General features: G+C 62.8%; 1 protein-coding gene and 1 long non-coding RNA gene across 18 annotated transcripts in view; one reads left to right on the forward strand and one right to left on the reverse strand.

Moving 5' to 3' along the window:
* Positions 1-15829, reverse strand: part of FBRSL1 (fibrosin like 1) — an 84527-nt gene extending 68698 nt beyond the window's left edge. For 7 of the 17 annotated variants that reach the window (XM_033836665.2, XM_033836664.2, XM_033836663.2 and 4 more), the window contains exons 1-2: positions 15152-15822; positions 25-225 (exon numbers count right to left, since the gene is read on the reverse strand). In XM_033836665.2, the coding sequence (XP_033692556.1) occupies positions 25-225; positions 15152-15430 (480 nt within the window). In that variant the 5' untranslated portion in view covers positions 15431-15822. Of the gene's footprint in view, positions 1-24; positions 226-15151 lie in introns of all 17 variants that reach the window. The other 10 variants (XM_033836673.2, XM_033836671.2, XM_033836672.2 and 7 more) reach the window with 5 other exon arrangements.
* Positions 15830-16042: 213 nt separating this feature from the next.
* LOC117307714 (uncharacterized) lies at positions 16043-21532 on the forward strand. Its single transcript, XR_004521617.2, has 3 exons — positions 16043-16285; positions 19409-19488; positions 21294-21532. It is a non-coding gene; the product is annotated as an uncharacterized lncRNA (long non-coding RNA).
* The last annotated feature ends 1073 nt before the right edge of the window (positions 21533-22605 follow it).

The raw sequence follows: 22605 nt of genomic DNA on the forward strand, positions 1-22605 counted from the left end.
GGAGTGGGAGGGCCCAGCGCTCACCTGCTTGGTGGGCTGCAGCGGGGCCTTCTTCTCCCCTCGGTCGCAGGTGGGCTCCAGGTCCTGCTCGGAGCTGCCTGCCTCCAGGGGCCGCCCGTTCTCACCAGGCTCTGCAGTCGGGCAGTTTTCTGATTCACGGGGCTTCTTGACAAGGCGACGTTCCCACTTCTCCTTCCGCTCGTGTGGCTTCAGGGCCATGTCCTTCTGTGGGGTGAGGAAGGACAAAGCCAGTTAATCGGCAGTGACACGATTCCAAGTGTTATCCCACCAGTGACACCATCAGAGACCACGTTGTGCCGAAGGTGGGGCCCTGGGCATGTGACAGCACCTACCTGGAGGTGCCACTCCCCGCCACCCCCCTGCAGTGGGCTGTCAGGCTGCCACACCTCGGGAAGGAGCCTCCCATCCTGGGAGGGCCACATGAAGGGGAATGAAGGGAGATGGGTGAATGGGTAGGCGGCAGACGGGTCTGATGAGCGTGGGTGGGCCTGTCAGGACTGGGGGTTTGGGGAGGGTGACTGGGGTGAGTTTCCCGAGGAGCCCAGCCAGTAACGTGGGGCCCTGATCCTTGGCCCAGTGTGAGGCCTCACCCAAGCTCAGCAGGAAGCAGCTGCTGAGACTGGTGGCTGGGCTGGCCTTCAGGAGGCATGGCCCATCCTGGCACCCTCTGGATTCCTCGTCTGAGACCGGGGCGAGCCCTGGGCTGAGGGCCATCACCGCAGTAGCTGGCTGCAGGCAGAGATGCTGCAACTCCAGCTGCCCCGTCCCCTGGTCCTGAGCCACCCGTGGGTTTATCAGCCCAACTCGAGGATGCCCAACTGGCATCCTGACCCAATGGGAGCCCGTCTTGGGAAAGCAGTCTCCACGTCAGCCAGGTGTGCAGAGCTGCAGCGACCCCAGACGTCACCCCTGGAGCAGGGAGCTGGGCCTGCCTTGTTCACAGCTATGCCCAGTGCCTGGAGCCGGGCCTGACACACAGTGGGTGTCTAATAAGCACGTGCTAAAACGATGCCGGCAACGGCAGCATGGTCTCCCATCCCCACGGGCGGCTGGGCCTCTGCACTGCCTGCACAGCTCCTACTGTGCAAAGGGGGCCTGGACCCACCACCACCCGCAGCTCTGCCAATGTGCCCAGAGATGCCTGGCATTCACTGGTGGTGAAGAGGGAAGGTGCACCCACCGGCCTCTTGCTTGGGTCCATGGGGGAACCAGGGGCAGCGCCAGCGCCACTGGGCTGCTAAAGAGAGAGCTAAGGAAATGCCAACAAGGGACCCAGAAGGTTCCGAAAGTATCTGCCCACGAAGGAGGGGAAGAGGAAAGCCTGAATGAGGGCAATGGTGACTTATCCCAGGTGACACCCTCACGGCCCCCCAGGAAACGTCCCTAAGCCACTTAAGCAGGTGGCAGGAAGGACCAATGTCCCAGCCTGCTGTGGTCCCCTGGACTGGCGGCAGGGAAAGGGATGTGCTGTGCTTGCCGCGTGGGCTCCTCTGACCTGCAGCCAGCAGCTCCCTCAAGACGACTCCCCACGTCCCTCCTCCCGTCCAGTGAAGGGGGGCCACAATTCCCAGAATTCGAGAGGAGTGCCAATGAGGTCAGCCAGACTGGAGCTGTCCCTCCAGGCACGGAAGCCCCCCAGCTGCCCCGCCTGGTGTGGCCCGTGGCCTGGCCTGGGAGCAGCCATGTCCAATCGCAGGCTGACTGACCACCCCCCTCGGCGGCTGCACACAGTCGTGTCTGCACAAGGCGGCGGCAGCAGATCCCCCTCCTCTCCCAGGCCCAAATGCATGGGCACACAGACCTGCGGCTCAAGCAGGATCTGGGGAGGGAAGGGCCATCCACAGCCTCTCAAGAGGGGGCATGTGGCACCCCTTGACCTCTGACCCCACACCAAGGGCTGGCGTACTCACCTTCCTGCACGCCCTGCATCCCTGCCCTGTCCCCAGTGTCAACTCAGGGGCTGACTCAGCGTCAACCAGGAAGAGAGAGAGGGATGGTGTGCCAGTGGGGTTGGGGGCTCCTAAAGGTCAGCTGAACCGTGAGGCCGCAGGCAGGACGCTCGTCCTGGTGCATCTGTGAGGTCAGACACCCTTCCACGCAGAAGCACTCCCACCACACATGGATCTGCCCAAAGTTCCACAGGCTTCTGCCTGAGCAGCAGGTGGGACCCCAACGTCCTGGATGCAGGATTGACCCTTCCCCATGCTCACACTCTGGGCTATCAGACCCCAGGGACACCCACAGGTCATCTGCACTTCCGTGGCCACTGCCAGAACCCCAAGGGCACCAGCTCATCTTAGCCCGAGGGGGTCACTCTCCCTCATACCCTGCCGACAGAGCCCCTGCTGACCCCAGGGCTTCCCAGCACCGGCCCTGCTCACAGGCCAGCTCATTAAACTGGCAGTGAGCGCCGACTCGAGGCTAGTCTGGCTCCAGGCATCTGGGACCAGATCAGGAGGGAGCTGGCCCAACAGGCGAGTTGGCACGACACCCACAGGCAGGGAAGCGGAAAGGAAGGAGCCACTTCAGGAGGCTTGGGGGCGACCCCTGGTCAGAGCCCAGGGAGCCTCCCTCAGGGAGCAGCCAGTGCAAAGTCCCTGAAGTGATGAGGAGTTCCATGCTCCCCCTCTGGTGCCCGTCTCCTCAGGACGGTGATGCCAGGAGGGAGGTTCTACTGGTCAGCAGCTGGCCCAGGATATGGCCACAGGCTTCCCTGGCGAAGAACGCTGAGGCTGTCCCTCCGGTGACGAGGAAGCACTGGTGAAGGTGGCTCGCTTTCCACACGCAAAGTACTTAATACGTATTGACTCCTGGTGTGCCCGTGACGCATGAATGTCAGCCCCCTTATAGACAGAGGCCAAGGCCCAGAGAGGTCCAGAGATATTCCTGGTCACCCAGCCCACAAGGGTCTCACTGCTAACAGGCTGCTCCCACACAGGCCCCGGAGAGCAGCGAGGCCCCCAGAGTCCCTCCCTGTCCACCCTGGATGTCACCTCCTGACCACGGGGCGCCAGTCTGCAGGGCCGTTACCTTAGAGCCTCACTGCCCACCCGTGGGTGCCCACCTCCACCCAGCCCCATCGTGGTGCAGAGGGTGGGCCCAGCAGGCCGCGGTCAGAGGCCCCAGGGAGACACAGGGCAAGTCCCCAGGCACCACGCTGTAAGGGGTGCATGAGTCAGGGCCCTCAGAGAAACAGGCCCACAGCGTGCGGGCGCAGGCGAAGCTCGGTTAGAAGGAGGCGGCGGCACGACCGTGCAGGCGACCCGCTGCGGGCGGCCTCGTGACCCCAGAGGGCCGCGGGAGTAGTTCCAGTCTGAAGGTGGAGGAAAGGCCCCCGTCAGACAGGAGGAGCCCCCTCTTCCTCGGAGCAGGGCGGGCCTCCTGGTTCCACACAGGCCTTCAGCAGACAGGACGAGGCCCGCCCGCATGCAGGGGACGCCTGCCGCACTCAGTCTGCGGTGGAAATGCAGCCCCATCCACACAGCCTCCCGTCTGGGGCCAGGCTGGCACGGGCAGGCGCCACCTGAGGGGCCCCGCGGGCGTGGGGAGGTGGGGCTTTGAGGCAACCCCGCCCTGCACACCCGGGACCCTGGAGACCCTGGGGCCCCGGGCAGGACGCGAGTCTCTGGGCTGCAGCCGTTCTGGTCAGGCCCCGGGCCCAAGCCTGCCCTGACAACGGGCCTCTCGACTCCCACACCTCGGAGCCCCCCCACCGTGGGCCACCTTGACCTTCTCATCGCCACAGAAAGTGGCAAGTTATCTCCCCCGACCTCCCCATGGGCCACCTCCTTCCGGAAAGAGTAACTAACCATCCTGTCCCCGTTCGACCTGGTCCTGGGATGCGCACGTCCCGCATCACTGCGGGGTGAGCCTCGCCTTTACAGGGCAGGAAGGGAGCAAGGACCCGCCTCAGGGTCTTTCTAGGGCCACCCGAGGCCACTTCTGACCTACTTGGCTGAAGTCACAAAGACTGCTTCTAGCCCGGGGGATGACCTCTGAGCTCTCATGTCTGAGCCCTGCAACAGAACAGGGCTGCCTGTGGCGCGTCCGAGCAAACACAGAGAACGAGTCCACTACTACCCATGAATCTACAGGGGCAGCCTGCCCCAGGGGGACACCTGGGACCTGTCTTTCTAACAAGCATTTGTGAACAAAGAAGGACAGGGAAGGGCAGACGTGCAGCGAAGCAAGCGTGGTGCTGACTCACGTGGTGAGCACCTCAGACAGACCCGCCCCTGCCGCGCTCCGGGACCCACCTCGGCCCCTCCACAGGTTCTGGAAGGGCCTCGGGAAAATTCTAGGTCATCTCTCCAGACACATCTGGCCACCGCATCGTTCATGTGGTAAAAAGGATGCGTCTGTCAACCACAGACTGTTCTAACTCGTCACATCTTCTGTAAACCTGTTTTTGGCATTCTGTTGTTTTTCATTAAAAACAACTAGATTGTCAGAATCTTTGAAACACCAGTGCCTCTCCCCTGGCCTGGACTCAGTCCAGCTCCATCCTGGCCACAGCCCACAGTGGCAGGTGGGGACCAGGGCGGGACCTCCTGCATCTGGAAGAATGGGGGGAGCAGGAAAGCCACCTGCCTTGGCCGGGCTGAGGTGCACCAGGCGTGGGCCTTGTGCAGACGGAGGGGACGGCAGGACCACCGGCTCTCTCCTGGCTGCCGCAGGCAGGAGGCCTCGTGCTGCACACGTCCTGGCTCCAAGCGAGGCCCATAGTGTTTCCCGCTTGAAGGTTCGAGAGCATGAACTCTAAGCCAAGGGCCCTGCCAGTTTCCTCTCCTGGAAGGAAAATCGCCACCTCAGCAGGATTTCTCTGGAGCAGGGCTTACCAGCGTCCAGATGCAGCTGCCCCTACCGCAAGCCACTGCCATGAGAACGACCGCAGAGCTCCCTGGGCTTCTGTTCTGTACCGCACTGCTAGTGAGCGCGAGCCAGGCCTGAGCTTGGTGCCCGAGGCTGGGGCTGCCCTCGAGGGCCTGTGACACCAGCCCCACGGGGGTGTATCTGGGCCCGTTTTGAAGGCTCAGCCATGCTTGGGCACACGCAGTGCCAGAGTTCTGCCCTCACTGGCCTCAGTTTCCTCATCTGTAGTCTGGCGCGGCAGCTGTGCCCAGGCCTGCAGGGAGGAGCGAGGCTGAGGCGTGCGGGGGTTTCACACGCAGCCACGCTTCTGAGCCACACTGCGGGCCCCCACTGACTTGAGGCAGTGGCCCTGCAGCGAAGCCCCCCGCAGTAGCCAGGCCCTCTGACCCTCCCGGACCACGGGGGCGGGGGTGGGCACGTTGCTGTGAAATCAGACTAGATCTTCCTGCAGCGATTTTACGTGACCACCTGTTAACCCCCCTAAACAGGATGACTATGCAGCACCGATACAATTTCTGACTCGCTTCTGTAAACCGACCGCGGAGAGATAAAAGCAATTACAACTAGTAAACAAAGACTTGGAATGATTCCCCTCACCGGGGGGCTGAGGCTGCCTGCTCCCACCTGGATCAGGCCCTTTCAGGCCCCCAGACCCTGCAGGCAAAGGCGCGGCCACACCCCTCTGGCCAGGCGGGGGCCCCTCTACTGTGTGAACCACGCTGGGGTCTGCTCCCCAGTACCTGGGCCCCAGCCCATAGAACTCACCCCTCGTCACCAAACTTGGGCAACTCTCGCCGCCGGGGGTGAGAAGGCAGATGGCCCACCCGGGCCCTCACCACTGCCCCCCACCCCACCTGTCCCTCCACTTCCCAGAGGAAGGCTTTGTGGGATGTCCATGTCACCCTAGGACAGGGCCAGGCCTGGAGACCCATCCCCGTAAGGGGCCAGGAGGCTGTGGGTGGCGGAGGTTGCCTTCTCCCAGAACCTCTGGACCTGAGGGCCCCAGCAGCCCTCCCGACTCGTGGTTCAGGCACCTGCTCTCCATGGTTCCAGGAGCTCACGCCACATCCCACCCACGTCCAGTCTGAGTGCGGCCCCACCCACTCTACCTTCAGAGTCTCAGCCATGGCTCACCGGGCAGGCTGTCATCCCCCGACCTGGATGCCCTTCAGAGCGCGTCTGCCCCAGGGCCTTGGCGCAGCTGCTCCCTCTGCCCTGGCACCCACGTGGCTCACTCCCTCTCACCCGCAAGTTTTGCCTCCAACTCCCCCTACCCCACACAGGGTAAAACCGCAGCCCCCAGGCCCCGCCCCGCCTTCCCCACTCCTCAGAGACTCAACTGCAGGTGCTCCTTTCCTGTGGTCGGGGGAGCAGGTGGCTTAGCGTAGGGTCTCTCCCCAAGCGGGAACCCCCTCCCCTTCCCCCTGGCCAGATAGGAGGCAGCTTCTGCACCACCCACCAGCAACTGGTGCCTGACACCCCCAAGTGACCAACTCTCCACGCCTGCCTGGGACTAAGGAGGCTCTGGTGACGACGTGGGACTCCAGTGCCAAAATCAGGGAAGTCCTAGAGACACTGAGGAGGCCCCGTGAACCATGACGACAGCATCTTCCTTCATTTAGACAGCCTTCACCAGAGCCCCTCCCTGCCCACACAGTGGGCTCGGGGCCAGGATGGAGGGGTGAGAAGGTCCCTTTGCCTGGCCTGACCCCCACCCCGGGCCCTGCTCCAGGTGCAGGAAGGCCGGGGACACCTCCAGCACCTGCCGCTGACCTCTCTCAGGGCTTGAATGCTGAACTGGGAGCTGTCCCGGCTGTCCCAACCCTGGCGTGGGGACCAGGTCCAGTCACCACCTCCAGCTATGCTGCTGGGACAGAACTGTCCTCCCTGACCCGTCCACCGCCTAAGTCACATTCACACCACACAGGCACCGCTGCCCGTCTTCTCCTCAACCCCACGCCCAGTGTGCCAACCCTCCAGGCAAGTCATGTTGCCTGAGTCACCTGGCCCTTGAGGACCATTTCCTGAAGGCCTCACTGACATCTCAGCTGCTCCGGAAGCTTCCAGCACCTGCCTCGTTGCATCCTGGTCCCTCTGGGTCCGTTTCCCGCTGGCCCGCTGAACACCTGGTGAGGCCGGCATGGCTGGATGGCAGGTGGTCAGGGAGCCGGGAGTCAGGAGCCGGGCCTCCAGCAGGACGACCACGGCATCTGGAGTGCTTTCCGAGCGCCAGCCCCCTGCACGTGAGTGGGGAGCCCCTCCGGGAGGGAGGCCCTTCCCAGGCCCTGTACCCACCCCTTCACATATCCAGTGAGCCCCCGCAGTGTGCCGGGACAGAGAAGTCACCTGGAAACAAAACACAGACCCACCCCATTGCTGAAGACAAGCCAGACGATGCCTGGCGGAAGAAGGCGGCCGCCTGCCCAGGTCTGCGCCCTGTGGGTCCGCTTGAGCCGCCACCCAAGACCATGTTCACGTGTGGGTCCCCCACCGCGACCCTGGCCGACGGCCTGGGCCACCCTCTGCCCCGCACTCGACTGGGATTTACGGTCACAGACACTGTCCTGACAGTGACATTGCGAGGTCAGTCTGTCCAGGCCCCTCTCGGCATGACCGCCAGCTCCTCCACGCCAAGACAGCGCATCCCACACTGTCTTGGCCCGGCAGGGGAAGCTGTGGGGGCCGGGGCCGCTGCTGCTGAAGCATCTCGTGCCTGCCTTCCGTTCGGGGGGGGCACAAAGAGAAACAAGCTCAGAGAAGGGCCTCGAAGAGGAGACGGGGAGGGCGCAGGACCACGCGGCAGGTACTTCCACCTTGTCACTCCCTAGACGAGGAAACTGAGACCCGGAGCAGGCACAGGGCTGGCAGGGGCCACACGTAAGGAGAGGGAGACACTCACTAGCTTCACTGGCCACCTCAGCTGGCTGGGAGGGCCTCGGAAGAAGCATCCTCAACTTGCTCCTGGGTGATGGCGAGAGCTGGGCAAAGGCCCCAAGGCAGACGTTCCTGGGTGCAGGGACCGAGGTGAGGAGATGGGTAGGGCCAGGCCTCGAGGGGAACGTGGGTTCATTCCGCAGATGACAGACAGGGACCCCTAGGGGATCTGGGCCAGGCAGAGATGTGATCTCTGGAGCCAGGGGCCCCTGGCTGTATCCAGACGAGTCTATGAGCATTCCTGTCTGACAAATCCTCACTGGGCCGCAGGCGGAGCCAGGGCTGAGGGCAGGCCAGGCAGCACGTGGGAAAAGCATCGGCTAGGGGCCTGCCAGGGTCTGAGGACCAGCATGTGGGTCCAGGGCTGGGGGGCAGAAGGGACAGCTGTGGTGTGTGAGGTCAGCTGAGTGATGGGGTCATGGCAGACCCACGGTCCCTGTGGGGATTGGCTCGTACAGAGACGGGAGCCCTGGGGCCACAAGAACACCCCACCCAAGGCTGCAGAGTATTTGCAGGGAGGGTGGCAGCTGCCAGGCACCCGAGATGGCACAATATGTCAGACTGGGGGCGACCAGTGGGACAGGGCCAGGGGAGAGGATTCAGGACGTGGCTGATGGCCACGCAGGGCTGGAGCTCCCATGGAAGCTGGTCTGGAGGACCCACCAGGAACCTGATCCTCACAGGGTCAACTCTTGACTCAGCGTGAAACTGCGAGGCCCCTCCCTCCCAAGGACAGGAAAGGCAGGGTGGCCAAACACGCAGCCCTAGGCCAGAAAGGTGAAGCCCAGGCTGGACAGGTGGGAGCCCTGCCGCTCTCTGGTCACATGGCCTCCACCCCCAGCCCCCAAGGAGCAGCACAGACCCACGCCCTGTGCCTGGCTCCCATCCCGCGCTGCCACTTGCCAGCCCTGTAGACTCAAAAAGTGACTTAACCCCCATGCCTCAGTTTTCTCGTCTATACAATGGAACAGCAAGCACCCACTGCAAGGGCTGCTAGGAGGATGAAGTGAGCCGAGGCCCCAGAGGCCGTCGCTCCTGTTTCCGTGGCTCTCGGCATCACCACAGACGGGCCGGACTCGGGCCTCCCACTCCTTCCTGGCAGTGGTGTGTGAGTGGCGGCCCCCTGCCAGGGCCACACGTGTGCCTCGCGCAGATGGCGGCTCTGCTCACCACAGTCACCGGCTGACGCTAAGCTCCCACCAGAGAACCCTCCCTTGTCTGGGACCTGCAGGCACCTGCGGCCGGTCAGCGTGTGCTGCTCCGTGCGGCGTCCAGAGGGCAGCGACCGCCCCAGGTGGCTGCTCCAAGGAAGGAGCAGAGCCGGGGCCACTGAGACGCTTCCCCAGGCCAGGCTGTGACCCGGCAGTCCCTGCCCTCACATACATTCCGCGCGCACCAGGATCCCATCAGCTCGCCCGGCACACTTACACAGAGTCCTGGTGAGCTGAATGAAGGGAGTAGCGCAGTGTGTTTTCCTTCCAGGACTACTGTGGGAAACCAGGGCACTGGAAGGTTCTCCACACCCAACTGGAGCCAAATACATCTGCCCCAAGTCCCCAAAGCACTTGACTCCATGCAGGTTTCAGATTCCAGCTCCCGAGGGAGAAAGCGCCTCAGGTGACCCCAGTGACCACCCACATCCCCACCCTCACCCCAGCCGACTAGCGCCTCACCCACCTTCCCCAGGCGTCTCCACCTGAGAGCCCCACCCGTGCCGGCTCCTGCCCAGCAGCCGCCTGGCCTGCACGGCGGACGCTGTCATGACAGCCCGTGACCTCCCCCCAGCCTCCGGCGAGTCTAGTCACCTATCTGCCTGGAGCCAAGCCCGCAGCCAGCACGGGCACGGCCACTGCTTATCGATGCTTAGTGAGTCAGGAGAGAAGGACGGGTCAGAGCCCTCCCTGGTGGCCAGGGGTTGCTGCCAGAGGCCCGGCAGCCTCATGCGGGCCTGCCTTCGCCTACCTTGGGGCCACCGCTGCCTGGGCCGCAAGGAGCGAGAGCGACGAGAGACCGTCCCGAGCAGCCGTCCAGGATAGGGAGGCTGCCAGGGCTGGATGAGGGGGGCCACGGCTCAGCTACGCAACCCACGGTGCTGAAAGCCTCTGACTGGGAGGCGGGCCGGCTGCCCAGGGGCCTCACGAGGCTGCACCTGGGGACACATCCTCAGGGGCACCAGGGCCAGCAGGTACGCCAGTCACCAAGGAGGCAGAAAGGGGCTCTCGGCAGAGGAGTGCAGGCCGGCAGGCAGGCGGGCAGCACGGCCTGGGCAGCAAGACCACAGCAGGCACCTGGGCCCTGCCCCAGGTGAGTGGCAGAGGCCAGGCCAATGCTTCACTCTCCCCATCTGCACAGGGCCCCCGTGACCATGGCTCCCCGCTCCCAGGGCTCTGCGCAGAGCACGTGAACCAGACGGGTCAAGGCCAGGACAGTGGTGTCCCCCAGCGGGTGTCTCACTGCGTGCCACTGCTGTCACTCTGGCGGCCCCCAGCTCACAGTGACCCCACGCCCACGGTAGGGGTGGTTTCCAAGCGCCAGCATCCCTCCTACAGAAGGCCGACTCTGCCCGCCTGACACGCATACCCGGGCCCCCAGCCCTCCGCAGCGCAGACATGCGCACACTGCCCAGAAGCCAGGGTGGGGCAAAGGGAAAGCGGGGTGCAGCTGCCCCCGGGCCGCACCACCGGGGCAAACTCAGCTTGTGGGAAGGGGAGGCTGCAGGCCGCGGGGGCCCACGACGCTCTGCCCCAGGCGCAGCACAGCCTCCAGGCGCCCAGGAGAGGGTGGCAGTGCGGAGACGGACGTCCACCACCTTTCCTGTCGTCAGCCCCCCGCCAGCCTTCACAGCGTGGGTGGGACACACAGGGAAACCAAGGCCCAGGAGAGGGTGGCGGTGGGGAGCCGGACGTCCACCACCTTTCCTGTCGTCAGCCCCCCGCCGGCCTTCACAGCGTGGGTGGGACACACGGGGAAACCAAGGCCCAGGGGCCACAAGTGCTGTGTGTGCAAGCCCCAGCCATGGGAGCAGGGGAGTGGGCCAGCGTGCCGGAGCGCAGGAGATGGCCCTGGCCCCCTGCATGGGGCTCAAGACCCTCACCTGTGCTCAGGGGCAGGCGAGGGTAACGAGCTGAACGTCCGTCAGGACTGTGGCTGCCTCCACGCTGGGTGTCACCTCTGAGTGTTCGCTCTGTGATCCTACTGCCCGCGATGGATACGTGGTGACGCGGGGGACGCAGCTGAGCCCTCCCAGCCTGGTGCAGCCTCGGGCTCTGCAGTCTGGCGTCGATCCCCGCGGTGCTCAGAAGGGACAGCCCTTCCCTAGAGGTGGGACAGCCGGCCCGGGCCACAACGTTGCTCCTGCAGTGCAGGAAAAGGCTGCCCCTTCGATGTCACGCAGGACCACCCTCTGCCTCTTCCCATCTGCGGACTGGGACTGTGGCGGGCAGATCCTGGGCGAGGACTTGTCCCCCCGCCCAGCCTCAGTTTCCCCATCTGAAGACTAGAAGGCAGCCTGGAGGAGGTGCTCTGGCCTGGAGGCTCAGACGCTCTGCAAGCTGAAGGCTTCTCCGGCTGCTGGCTCTCCTCACAGAGCCCAATCATCTGCGTGGTCTCAGCCCTGCTTCCCCGTCAGAGGGCTGGGCTGGACACGTGGCCCCGCAGGCAAACCAACAGCATGGGCTTCCATCCATGGGCCGTGGGGACTACACCCCAGCTCCCTGAGCACCCAGAGCCAGCACAGACCACGTGCTCTCCGCCCCTGTGGGCCGCTGAACCCGGCGCGCAGACAGACCACCACCATTGAGCCTCCTGATGTAGCCGGGGGTAGGGGGCGTCTCGGCACCCCTCACCGACTCCCCGACCCCCCACAGGGCCAGGTCCAGACCTGATCCCACCGCTCAGCGGGCGTGAGGCTTGCCTCCCAAGCTGGAAGAGCGCCATTATTTTTAGGGGAAATGCACAGCAAGCCCCTGGGCAGCCCCCCGCGTGGAGTGCAGCAGGGGCAGGGCTCCCCAGGCACGACTCCACGTGCAGCAGCTCACGTGCAGCCTCGGGGTGTGCTCTGTGCTCATAAGAGTAACACGTGTTGGTCAGCGTGTAGGAAACAGAATTAGAGGAAGGCAGTCACCTGCGACCACAGCTAAAATGTGGGGTCTCTTCCTTTCCATCTCTATTCCCGGGTACACACCTCCCAGACATGTGTACAGATGTGGTAAATAACCTTTTCCTGCTGCACAAAAGGAGACACAAGACTGAAAGCGTGGTTACAGCTGCACAACATGCTCTGGAAAGGCCTCGGGCTGGCGAGAGTGGTCACTGAAGGAGGCTGAGTTTGGACCTGACTTTTTTCAAAATACACCTTGTCATAAAGCTTGACTTTTGAAGCACGTAAAAGTGTTTTGCTGTTCGAAAAGCAAGTTAACAAAGAATCACATGGATGCCCAACCAGAAGAGTGGTTCTAGCGGCAAATGCTTTCTCTCCAGACCTGCAGAGACGGAGCTGAGGGCAAGGGCTGGCGGCCCTGAGGGAAAGCCCCAGGAGGCGCACAGTAGGTCTGCTGGGCACGTCCTGACTGCCTGCGAGGCGACTCCCGGGAGACCTCGGGGCCCGCACAACCTGCCCTGCGGTCGGAGGGCAGATCTGCCATAAGGAAGAAAGGTTGAGAGGACCTGGGGAGAGAACCACAGTGCAGCTCTGGCCTGCCCCCAAGGGCCTTCCCATCACCTCTGGTCAACACACTGGGAGGTGGAGACATCACAGGAATCAGAGGGACAGCAAGGGCTGTCCATCAGTCTGTCCCAAATATCCCTGGTCAGTGAGAACAGAAGAAAGAGCCCCAGTCCTGCCCAAACCACAACACCGCTGTCCCACTGCTACCTGCTCACTGCCCCCACACAGATAGATGAAGACTCAGAAAGCCGATGGGGACCAGGGCTCAGGTGTGAGACCCCCTGCCCAGACTGGGGCCTGCATCCTCAGGACAAAGGCAAGGAGAACTTGAGGGACACTGGCACCGCGCACAGGTCCCACCTCCTGAGCAGGGCCACATCCAACATTAGGTTATGCTCCAGGGGTGGCAGCCTGTGTCCGCATGGAGGCCGAGACGGACCCCCAAGGGCTTGGCAGAGCTCTGAGGCCAGGCAGGCTGAGGCCTCAACGCTCACGGTGCCGGGCCTCAATGTCCCCATCTGTGCCGTGGGGACACGCAGGCCTCAGAACAGCACCTGGTAGAGCACACTCATCTGCTGAGTGCTAGCTGTCACTATCAGCCTCATTATCAACTATCTGAACTCTGGGGGAAAACCACTACACTTTAGCAAGAAATGAGGCCAAACAAGCGGGGCTGGTCGAGAAGTTATGACTCGTCCAGAAGCCCCGTACTTTCCAAGGCAGGCAGGCTCCTCCCTGGCTCAGAAGGGCAGAGAAAGGGGCACGGAGTGGCCCTGGGGTGGTGCGGCTGTGTGAACGCCAAGCAGAACGCAAGCTCAGTCTCACTATGACCCGGCCGGGCTGGTCTGAGCCTGCAGAAGTCCCCTAAAGCCGAGGCTGCACCTTCCGGCCCCTGATGCAGAAGGGGCGCAGCCAGAGCCACTGCGGGCGGCGTGTGGACCCGACAGGTGCGCCGAGTGACCCTGGGCGCAGCTTTCCTGAACCTCAGCTTCTCCTCTCACTGGTTCATTCCACAAACACGTATGGGGCATTAGGACCCCGCAGGGGACACACACACACACACACACACACACACACAGAGACATGGGGCCTGCTCTCTTTCAGCTACAAGTTCTGGCGGGGAGAGCATCACAACAGAGCAGACAGCTTCGGAAAGAGTGCTAACTGACAGCAGAGAAAGTTTGTGAAATAAGACGGGGAGATGGACAGCTGGGGGGAAAGGCACGCTGCTTCAGGCCATGCCCGGAGAGGGCCTCTCAGAGTGACATTTGCGTCTGAGACAAGAAGGCGCCAAACAACCCAGGCAGAGGGAACTGCAAGTACGGAGGCCCTGAGGCAAAACCCGAAAGGGGCTGATATGCCGGTGTGAGAGGATGTCAGGTGGCAGAGGCCAGCTGATGGGATGCAGGGCTTCGGAGGCCGCAGCAGGGGTTTTGTCTTTTCCCCACGGGGCAGAGCGGGTACACTTCTGGAAGGTGGGTGGTGTATCCCCTCAGAGGCCGCAGGGCAGGACCTGGCTTGTACAAAGGCAGAAAACTCAGCCCTGGGACCTCCCCTGCCCAGTACGGAGCCAAGGCAGGTGCCACCACACCCCACCAAAGCGCGTTCGCTGAGGACCCCTAGGCCCAGGAGGCATCTCAGGCCTCCCAGATGTGCACAACAGACGATCCTGACACAGGTGCCCCACCTCTGTGCATCCATGTGCCCAGACAAGAAGGGGCAAACCTGTCCCTGGGCCACCTCTCCCTGGCTGCCAGCACCTGACCCTGAGGCTCTCTACGGACCCGGGGCACCCCTGGGAGGGGGCTCACTGCAGAGACCTGCACTGTGGGGACTTCCCTTCCCCCAAAGCTCAGCCTCTGTGACTGGTGAGTCCTAGGCCACTGGCCCCCAACCCCCAGGAAAAGGGGAGCTGTTAACTGAGCGGTCCCTGGGGCCCCAAACCCAGCGGGTGCTGGTCCCCCAAAATAAGTGCTTCCTGGGGCCCCTGGAGGGTGCAGGGGCGGGCTGGTTGGGGCTCACGGGACTCCGCAGCCAGGCGGCATTCCTACCCAGGCCCAATCGGTCCACTTGCCAACTCTGACAGCATCCATTTCCTTCTCCACTCTCTTGGTTCCAGGCGAGAAGGGAAGCATTTGCTCAACAAATACTGTCCATGATACCTCAACCAGACAAACAACTTTTTTTTTGCCATCCTATTAACCACGCAGCAAACAGCGGTCGCAGAGAGGGGGATAAAACATGACCCTCCCTCTCCCCGTCTAAACAGAAACCTCAAGGAGGAGGAGAGGAACAGGAGGAATTCCCCATGTATCCATTTTATCACGGCCTCCACCAAGTCCAGCAGTGTCCACCTCCCTAGCACATCCTGAACCGAATCAAGTGACATTCTGGCAACAGAAACACAATTGAAAAAAGACCGGCTGAGTGGCCAGACAGCCCCCAGTTCGGACAGTGTAATTTAGAGATTTTTCCCCCCAGCACCTCAAGACACAAACACACCTGCACCCAATGCACGTTGCCGGGTCCTCCAGGAGCAACCTGCCGGGCGCACGGGGCCCACGCAGCCCGGGGAGCCCTAAGGGGTGGGTGTGCCCATGCCCCAGGGGCTTCCCGCTCGCGACCCCGCGGCAGCATGCTCGCGGGGGGACCACCTACCTCCAAGGCCTCCAGCGTGCTGAAGCTGGCGATGGCGAAGCCATCGATGACCTCTTCCTCCTGCGAGCTGGACTCGCGGCGGCGGCGGCGCGGGGGGCGCGCGGCGGCGGCGCGGGGCGGGGGCGCGCGGGGCAGGCCCGTGTTCTCCTTGCCGGGCCCGGGCTCGGGTTCGTCCCCCGACGACGCGCTCTGGTCGCGGGCGTCGCGGGCCGCCTCCCGGCGCCGGCCGCGGTCCCGCTGCGCGCGCGAGCGCCGGCTCTGGCGGACCTTGGCCTCCATGGCGCGCGGTGACCTTGCGGCCGCGCCGTCGGGCTCCCGCTCCGCTGCCGCTGCGCTACGCGGCACCGCCGGGCTCGGTGCGGACCGCGCCGACTCCGGCCGTGGGCGGCGGCGGGCAGCGGGCCGGGCCAGACATGCCGCGCGGGTGGCCTCAGCCCCGGGCCCGGCGCGGCCTGGGCGCCTCGGCGCGGGAGGCCGCGCGCATCGGCGGGGCGGCCGGCGCTCAGCGGCCGTCGGCCGCGGACCCGGGGGCACGCCCCATGCGCGACTGGCGGCGGGCGGCTGGCGGCGGGCGAAGGCTGGGCGGAGGCCCGGTGGGCGGGCGGGGCGCGGACCGGGGCTGAGGCGCCTGGGCTCGTGAGGCGGCGGTGGCAGCGGCGCCCCGAGCGGATAACAACTGACGTACTTCCGCCAGGCAGCCGGCGCCAGAGGAAGTGGGCGCTTCAGCAGGGCCGACACGAGCCCCGCCCCGCCCTGGCCCCGCCCTGGCCCCGTCCCTCCTGGCCCCGCCCAGGCCGCGTTCTGCCCCTCGGCCTTGCCCCACCGCCCCGCCTCCGGCCCCGCCCCGCCCGAGCCGCGCTCCGCCCCGCCGTCATCCCGCCCCTCGGGGAAGGCAGCTGGGAGGCCGACCCGCTTCCCGCCCCTCCGCTCGCACCTGGGCAGGCGTCCCTGAAAGTGAGAGGTGTGGGGAGTTGGTTCGCTGCCCGCTGTTTCAGTTGCGGGGTGGGGGGGGCGTCTTTGCGCCTCCCCAGGCGCAGCCTCGTTCCGAAGAATCTTTAAATGGGAGCGCATGAGCAGAAAAGTGGGGGCCTCTCTACGCTCACCGTCACCCCCTTCCGCCCCCGCCCCCGCAGGGTGAGCATGGATGAGGCGTCCTCGTCCCAGCCCTGATGCGAGGGCCGAGGGTGGGGCGTCCTCGCCGCCACTCCTGATACAGGGGAGGGTAAGGGTCTTACTCTGCTTGTGGAGGGGCACAGACCACCTCCGCCCCGAGTGGGGGCGTGTGAAAGTCGGGTGACAGTTTCTCGGCCCCTCACTACCCTGCGCCCCAGTCCAGGACTTCTTCACGTGTCTCCTGCCCCTGTTCCCCCGGGAGCTTCCTGCAGGCTGGTCTTGCCCCTCCACGGCTTCCCCGTGCTCCCCACCGGCCCCTGCCCAGGCACCCCAACCTCTGGGTTCTAGTCTGGGAAGGGGGAGTTCTACACGAAGTGCAGCCCCTCTCCCTTCTCCTGGGTCAAGTTCCCCACCTCACCCCTCTGGGTGGGAGGCCCCGGGCGTGCCTGGTTGGCACAGAGACAGCAATTTGGGGTGCAGGGGCTGCTCCCCATCCAGGGCTGCACCAGGGCAGGAACGGATGAGAAAGGGCAGCCTGAGAGTTGAAAGCTAGGTCTAGGAGGACCTTCCTCTTTCACGCATGGAGACTGGTGAGGACCGACTGCAGGTCGGGAGGGGCCAGCTGTCTTCCTCAAATCTTAAGGTCATCAATTCATTTAGCACACATTTACCAAATGCCCTCCATCCCAGCGCTGTTTGTGATGCAGTAGTCGATGAGACAGATGGCCCTTTTAGAAGTGAGAGAGCATGAACGCAGCCAAATAACGTAATATGGAAGGGCAACTTGAAGAAAACTGACAGGGAAGTGTCACAGGAAGTGCGCATGGGGTGGTCCCGGAAGGCCTCTGAGGAGTGGCAGTTCGAGCTGAGACCCACCAGATGAGAGGGGGCCAGCCAGCAGCCAGCCCAGGGCCCCAGCGTGCGCAGGGCAGGGAGCTGTGTGGTCTGGGTTGTCACAGGCTGTTGGCAGGGTTGTCCCTGGGGGTGGCTGGGAAGGCTGCTCTGCAAACTTCTGGATACGGGGGTGGTGGGGAGCTCAGACCTCCAGACCAACCTCCAGTCCTCCCAGGCCCATCCTGCCAGGCTCCCTCTGCTCTGGGCCCTCCCCCCAGCCTCTCCTAGCCTCTCTGACTTCCCCCAGCAGCATATCCCTTTTGATTTTTCAGAGCCTTGTTAGGAACGCAGAGAACTTTCTCTGCATTCGTCCTCCCCTAATTCCCCTCTGAGGACAGAAGGCCAGAAAATCTGTGTTGGGGGGTGGTCCCAGGGGAAATCTTTCGGGTTTCATTTGGATCTAGGCCCTTGGGCCTGCCTGCCCATCCCCAGAGGGGTCTCCAGGCCCCATACCTGCTCCGGAGGCCTCAGAGACCTGCAGCCTGGGCTGCTGAACTGACCTTGGGGACTGTAGGGGCTTCCTATGGGCCCTTCCTTGTCACCCCTTCCCCACCCTCCTAGAGCAATGCTTGGGAAGGTCTAGCTTCTAGTGTTGAAATTTTCAAGTGTAGAAATGACTGTGTCTGCTCATCTGTTCTTGAAGACGCTTGGATGTGCGTTCAGGGTGAAGGATGGGGTCTCTGTAGATGCCCTGTGGGAACTCCTCTCTGAGTTTCTTAGCTCTCCTGGGGAGCACCCCCTCCCCCCCAGGTCTTTCCCTCCCTCGATTCATTTCCAGGTGGCTGGCCAGCGCCTTAGGGACCAGCTGCCGCCATCTCCTCAGGATTCTGGGCCCAGGGAACCTCCCCTCTGGAGAGGGGCAGGGTGGGGCGATCTGAGGCCGAAGCCTACTTGCCTGCCTTGTGCTCATTTTCCCCCCAGCTATGCACATGGTGACAGAATGACTGGGTACGCTTCCCAGGGCTCTGAACCTGCTCCGCAGGGTTTGCAGGAGCCCCGCAGAGCTGAGCGCCTGACGCCTCCGCTCCCTGCTGGTGTAAGGGGTGGCAGGGCCCCTGTGTCTCTCGTTTTGACCTGTTTGCTCGCACACACATTTGCTCTCTTCTTGCTGGAGAGACATGGGGGGGTGGCTTTGGAGTGCGGACACCAGCAGTGGCTAAGGGATAGCTTCTACACCATGCTAGTGTTGGGAACTTTCTAGATCTATGCTGTCCAGTCCAGTAGCCACCAGCCATACAAGGCTCTTGAGCCCTTGAGATGTGGCTCATGCAGCTGAAGAACTGAACTGTACATTTTATTTATTAACTTTAATCTGAAATGAAACAGCCCCTTGCGGCTGGTGGCTACTCTGCTGGGCAGGGCAGATCTAGGACCTGGGCTCCAACCTCAGCTTCTGTCATCGGACTGTGGGCAGATGGTCTCACTTCTCTGCATCAGCTGTCCCTTCCGTAAACCCTGGGTGGGGGCGTGATGACAACGCTCCCTGTGGTGGGTGGTCTGAACTCCACCTGGAGTGACACAGGCAGGAGGCTTGTTACCGTACCAGAGACTCAGCTGGTCCTGGAGATTTGCCTTTCCAACAAGCGGGGCTGCGGGTCTGGGGACCACAGGTTGTGCGCCCCTCTTGTTCACATGAGAAAGGGCTTCTTCGCCTCTTGCTCCGCCTCCCCCGAGAGATGCGCCCCTTGGGACCTGGCTCTTGATGACCTTGATTTCCTCCCTCTTCTCTGCCTTCCCACAAGCTCCCTCCACGCCCCTGGGGCTCAGCTTTCTGGTCCGCAGCCAGACCAGGTCTCTCCTGCCTCATCCCATCCCTGAGGACTCATCCCTCCCAGTCCAACAGGGGAAAGGGGACCCTCCCCAAGGGCAGGATGCTGCCAGAGAGAAGCCCCCGATCCCACCCCCAGCCTGCTAGCCCATTGCCGTGAGGCCAGAAGCCCAGCCTTCCCCTGGGCCCATCCCCAGAGCCAGGCCCTCGCCCGGTCACCACACACAGCAGAGCGCCCTCCCCAGCAGAGCTCTGAGAGGCACTGCTGAAAGTTATTTGCTTCCAGGTGGCCTGTCAGCCCCATCAGTCTCCGCTGTTTGGGTTTGTCTTAGAGTCACTGCTGTTCTGTCAGGCTCTGAGCAGAGGTAATTGGTGTGGAATTGTATTCAGAATTCAGTTTGCCCTCACAGGGCCGCTTCAGGCCCTATAAATCATCAGAGTCAGCTGCTCCTTTGGGGTTCAAACATACTTTTCGCTTGTAGGGTGACAGCCAGAAAATGAGTTCCTGCTAACAGGCCAGCCCCTGCTGCCCCGTCTGTGAACAGCTGTTTGCTCCAGCACGGTGAGAGATGATGTTGGTTTCCGCCTTCCCAGTATCCATCCCACCTCCTTCTGGCAAGCGTGCCTCCGTAGCCTCCTTCCATGGGTGCAGTCTGGGAGGGGTGGACAGCCCACTGCACGCCCCCCCCTCTCCTGGCCCAGGAATGGGCAGGTGTCCTAGTTCCTGCCATATTAATGCTGTGTGACAAACAGCCCCTGGAATCTCTGCGACTTGGAACATAACTCTTTCTTTCTTGCCGGTGGGGCTGCAGGTTCCTGGAGGGGCTCAGCTTCAGACTGTGGGTCAAGTTCAGGTCTGTTTCAAGGGTCTCTCTCTGGGACCCAGGCTGCAAGACGTGAGCTACCTGGGGCATTTTCTTTGCAAAACTCATGGGGCCAAGCCACACTGCACAGGCACTTTGAAAGTCTATGTTTAAGCCTCATCATGTCTGCTCACGTCCTGTCCAAAGCAAGTCTTTCAGCCAAGACTGCCACCCATGGGGCAGGAAGTTGAGGCCACCGCTCCAGTGTGGGGAGGGGAGGGTGGTGCTGTATTCTCGTGTGTGTGTGTGTGTGTGTGTGTGTGTGTGTCCCTGCTACAGGAAGGAAGTAGAGATTTGGGGACCATATTCCCATTTGTCACAACAGGGGCCCAGGCTACGCCAATCCAATGGCCTCTGACTGAAATTAGACTCTGTCCTTTTTTTTGGCCACGCTGCAAGGCTTGTGGGATCCTAGTTACCCCACCAGCGATGGAACCTGCGCCCCTTGCAGTGGAAGCGCAGAGTCCTAACCACTGGACCGCCAGGGGATTCCCTAGAATCTGTTTTGAGCAGGGTATCCAGGGGATTGGAATTTGGGTGTGCTCATCCCAAGTGTGCCCCCCCAACTCATTCCTGCTGCTCAGGACCTGCTCTGTGCTTGGGCTCTGAGCCACTGCTGCTCGGGGGCTGCCCAGCTGTCCTGACCCCCTACTGCCCCACCCTGTCCACAACCTCCCTCTTCATCAGCCCTAACTCAGATGTCACTCCTCCCCGAAGTGCAGTTGGGCGCTTCGTGCTGGGTTCACCCAGCTGAGTGGGAACATTTCTCAGAATTCCCCTCGCCGAGTGGCCTGTCAGGGATGCCCACGTGAGAAGTCCGTGCGCTCTGGCAGGCGGAAGTGAGAGCGAGAGCCGTCAGTTCACCTCCGGGGGCCCTGCAAGGCGCCCGGCTTGCCAGCGTCACCCACGGGGTCAGGACCCACCAGCCCCCGTCCCCGAGAGGCTCAGGCAGCTCTGGGCTGCAGCCCCGGGGGCTTCCTCCATCTCCTGCCCCTCCTGGAGCCCCGAGGAAGGGCTTGGCTCGCCGGGACGGCTGTGAGAGGTCCCTCTGGAGCGTGGGTTTGTCCAGGCTGTATCTTAGCAGCTGCTGCCCGGCCTCCTGGACATGCTAGAGACACACAGGCAACACCCCGTAGCGCTGTCCCGCCACCCCTATCCGCCCACCGCAGAAGGCCAGGCTTTGGGGCCCAGTCCCACAGGCAGTGTACCTCCCTGGGCCCAAGGCCTCTCCAGGCACAGGCTCCTTCCTGCCATCTTGGTACCCTCTCCTTCGTGAGTGCGTCAGCTCCAGAAGAGCAGCTGTGGGCCTGACTCCGTGCCGCACACACTGGGGGCCCTGAGTATCCTTTGTCTGGGGCGCCCCAGGAGTCCCGGCTCCCTGATTCTCCTTGGAGGGTGTCTTCCAGCAGGTCCAGCCTTGGAGGAGTGGAAGGCTCATGCAAGAAAGGGGTGTTTGGGGACTTCCCTGGTGGCGCAGTGGTTAAGAATCCGCCCGCCAATGCAGGGGACACAGGTTCAAGCCCTGATCCGGGAAGATCCCACATGCTGCAGAGCAACTAAGCCCGTGAGCCACAGCTACTGAGCCTGCACTCTGGAGCCCGCGAGCCACAACTACTGAGCCCACGCGCCTAGAGCCCCTGCTCCACAACAAGACAAGCTACTGCAATGAGAAGCACACACACTGCAACGAAGAGTAGCCCCTGCTTGCCACAGCTAGAGAAAGCCCGCATGCAGCAACGAAGACCCAACACAGCTAAAAATAAATAAATAAATAAATTTATAAAAAAAGAAAGAAAGCGGTGTTTGCAAGGCAGGGAGATCCTGTCTGCACTGTCCCTGTGTCCCCAACATGGCCCTGAGCGGTATGCACAGCAGGTTGGGGGTGGCAGCCTGTGGGAGGGAGGACAGGGCCACAGGGACCCCTGGGGCTTTTCCACTTGAAGTGGACAGAAACCCAAACCCAGCCTGGCTTCCTCTGCTGTGGAGCTTCAGATGTGCACCTGGGCCTCAGGTCGGGCTGGACTCAGACTGGCTTCACCTGGGAGGTGAGGGTTGCAGCAGTCTCATCCTGCTAAGTTCAGGTCAGCAGTAAAGAGGCAGTCTTTTCAGAGCCTTCAGAGGGAGCACAGGCCTGCTGGCACCTTGATCTAAGACCTCTGGCCCCCAGAACTCGGAGAGAGTGAGTTTCTGTTGCTTTAAGTTGCCCATTTTGTGGCCACAAGAAATGACTACAGGCTGCTACCCTGAGGGGGGTGCGTTGCTTCCCCTACCAGCACCCCCTCCTAGAGGCCCCTACAACCTCGCCTTGGTCCATGGAAGGGATGGAAGTGGCCATGTGCCCATTCTGAGCCTAGACTCAGGAGACCCTGTGTGTTTCCACTTGCTCTCTCATGCCTCTGCCAGGGCCGTGAGAAGGCCGTGCCCAGGCTAGCCCACTGGACCCAGGAGGATAGGGAGGGTGAGACACACCGAGGACTGAGTGCCCTGGCTACAGTGCTGGGCACGCCCATCCTAGAGTGAGTCCAGCTGAAATGAGCAGTCCAGCCAATGTCCAAACACGTGAACCATAAACACTTATTGTCCAAAGAAGCTGGGATCTTGGGGCTGTTTGTTACTCAGCATGTTGTGGACTAGCTGACTGATGCAGATGGCGATGAGGAGGGTAGAGGGGACGTGCAGCCAGGCTCAGAGAAGACCTCACAGAGCTCCTCAGCTACAGCTGCGTGCCTCAGGCATGGACTGTGATGAGCCCAGCGGTCAGGGACTGAAACGTTTCTGCTCTGCCAGCCTGTGGGAACCAGCTGTTGGTTCTGCAG

Source organism: Tursiops truncatus, chromosome 13 (assembly GCF_011762595.2).
Source record: "Tursiops truncatus isolate mTurTru1 chromosome 13, mTurTru1.mat.Y, whole genome shotgun sequence".
In the NCBI taxonomy this organism is placed as follows: domain Eukaryota; kingdom Metazoa; phylum Chordata; class Mammalia; order Artiodactyla; family Delphinidae; genus Tursiops; species Tursiops truncatus.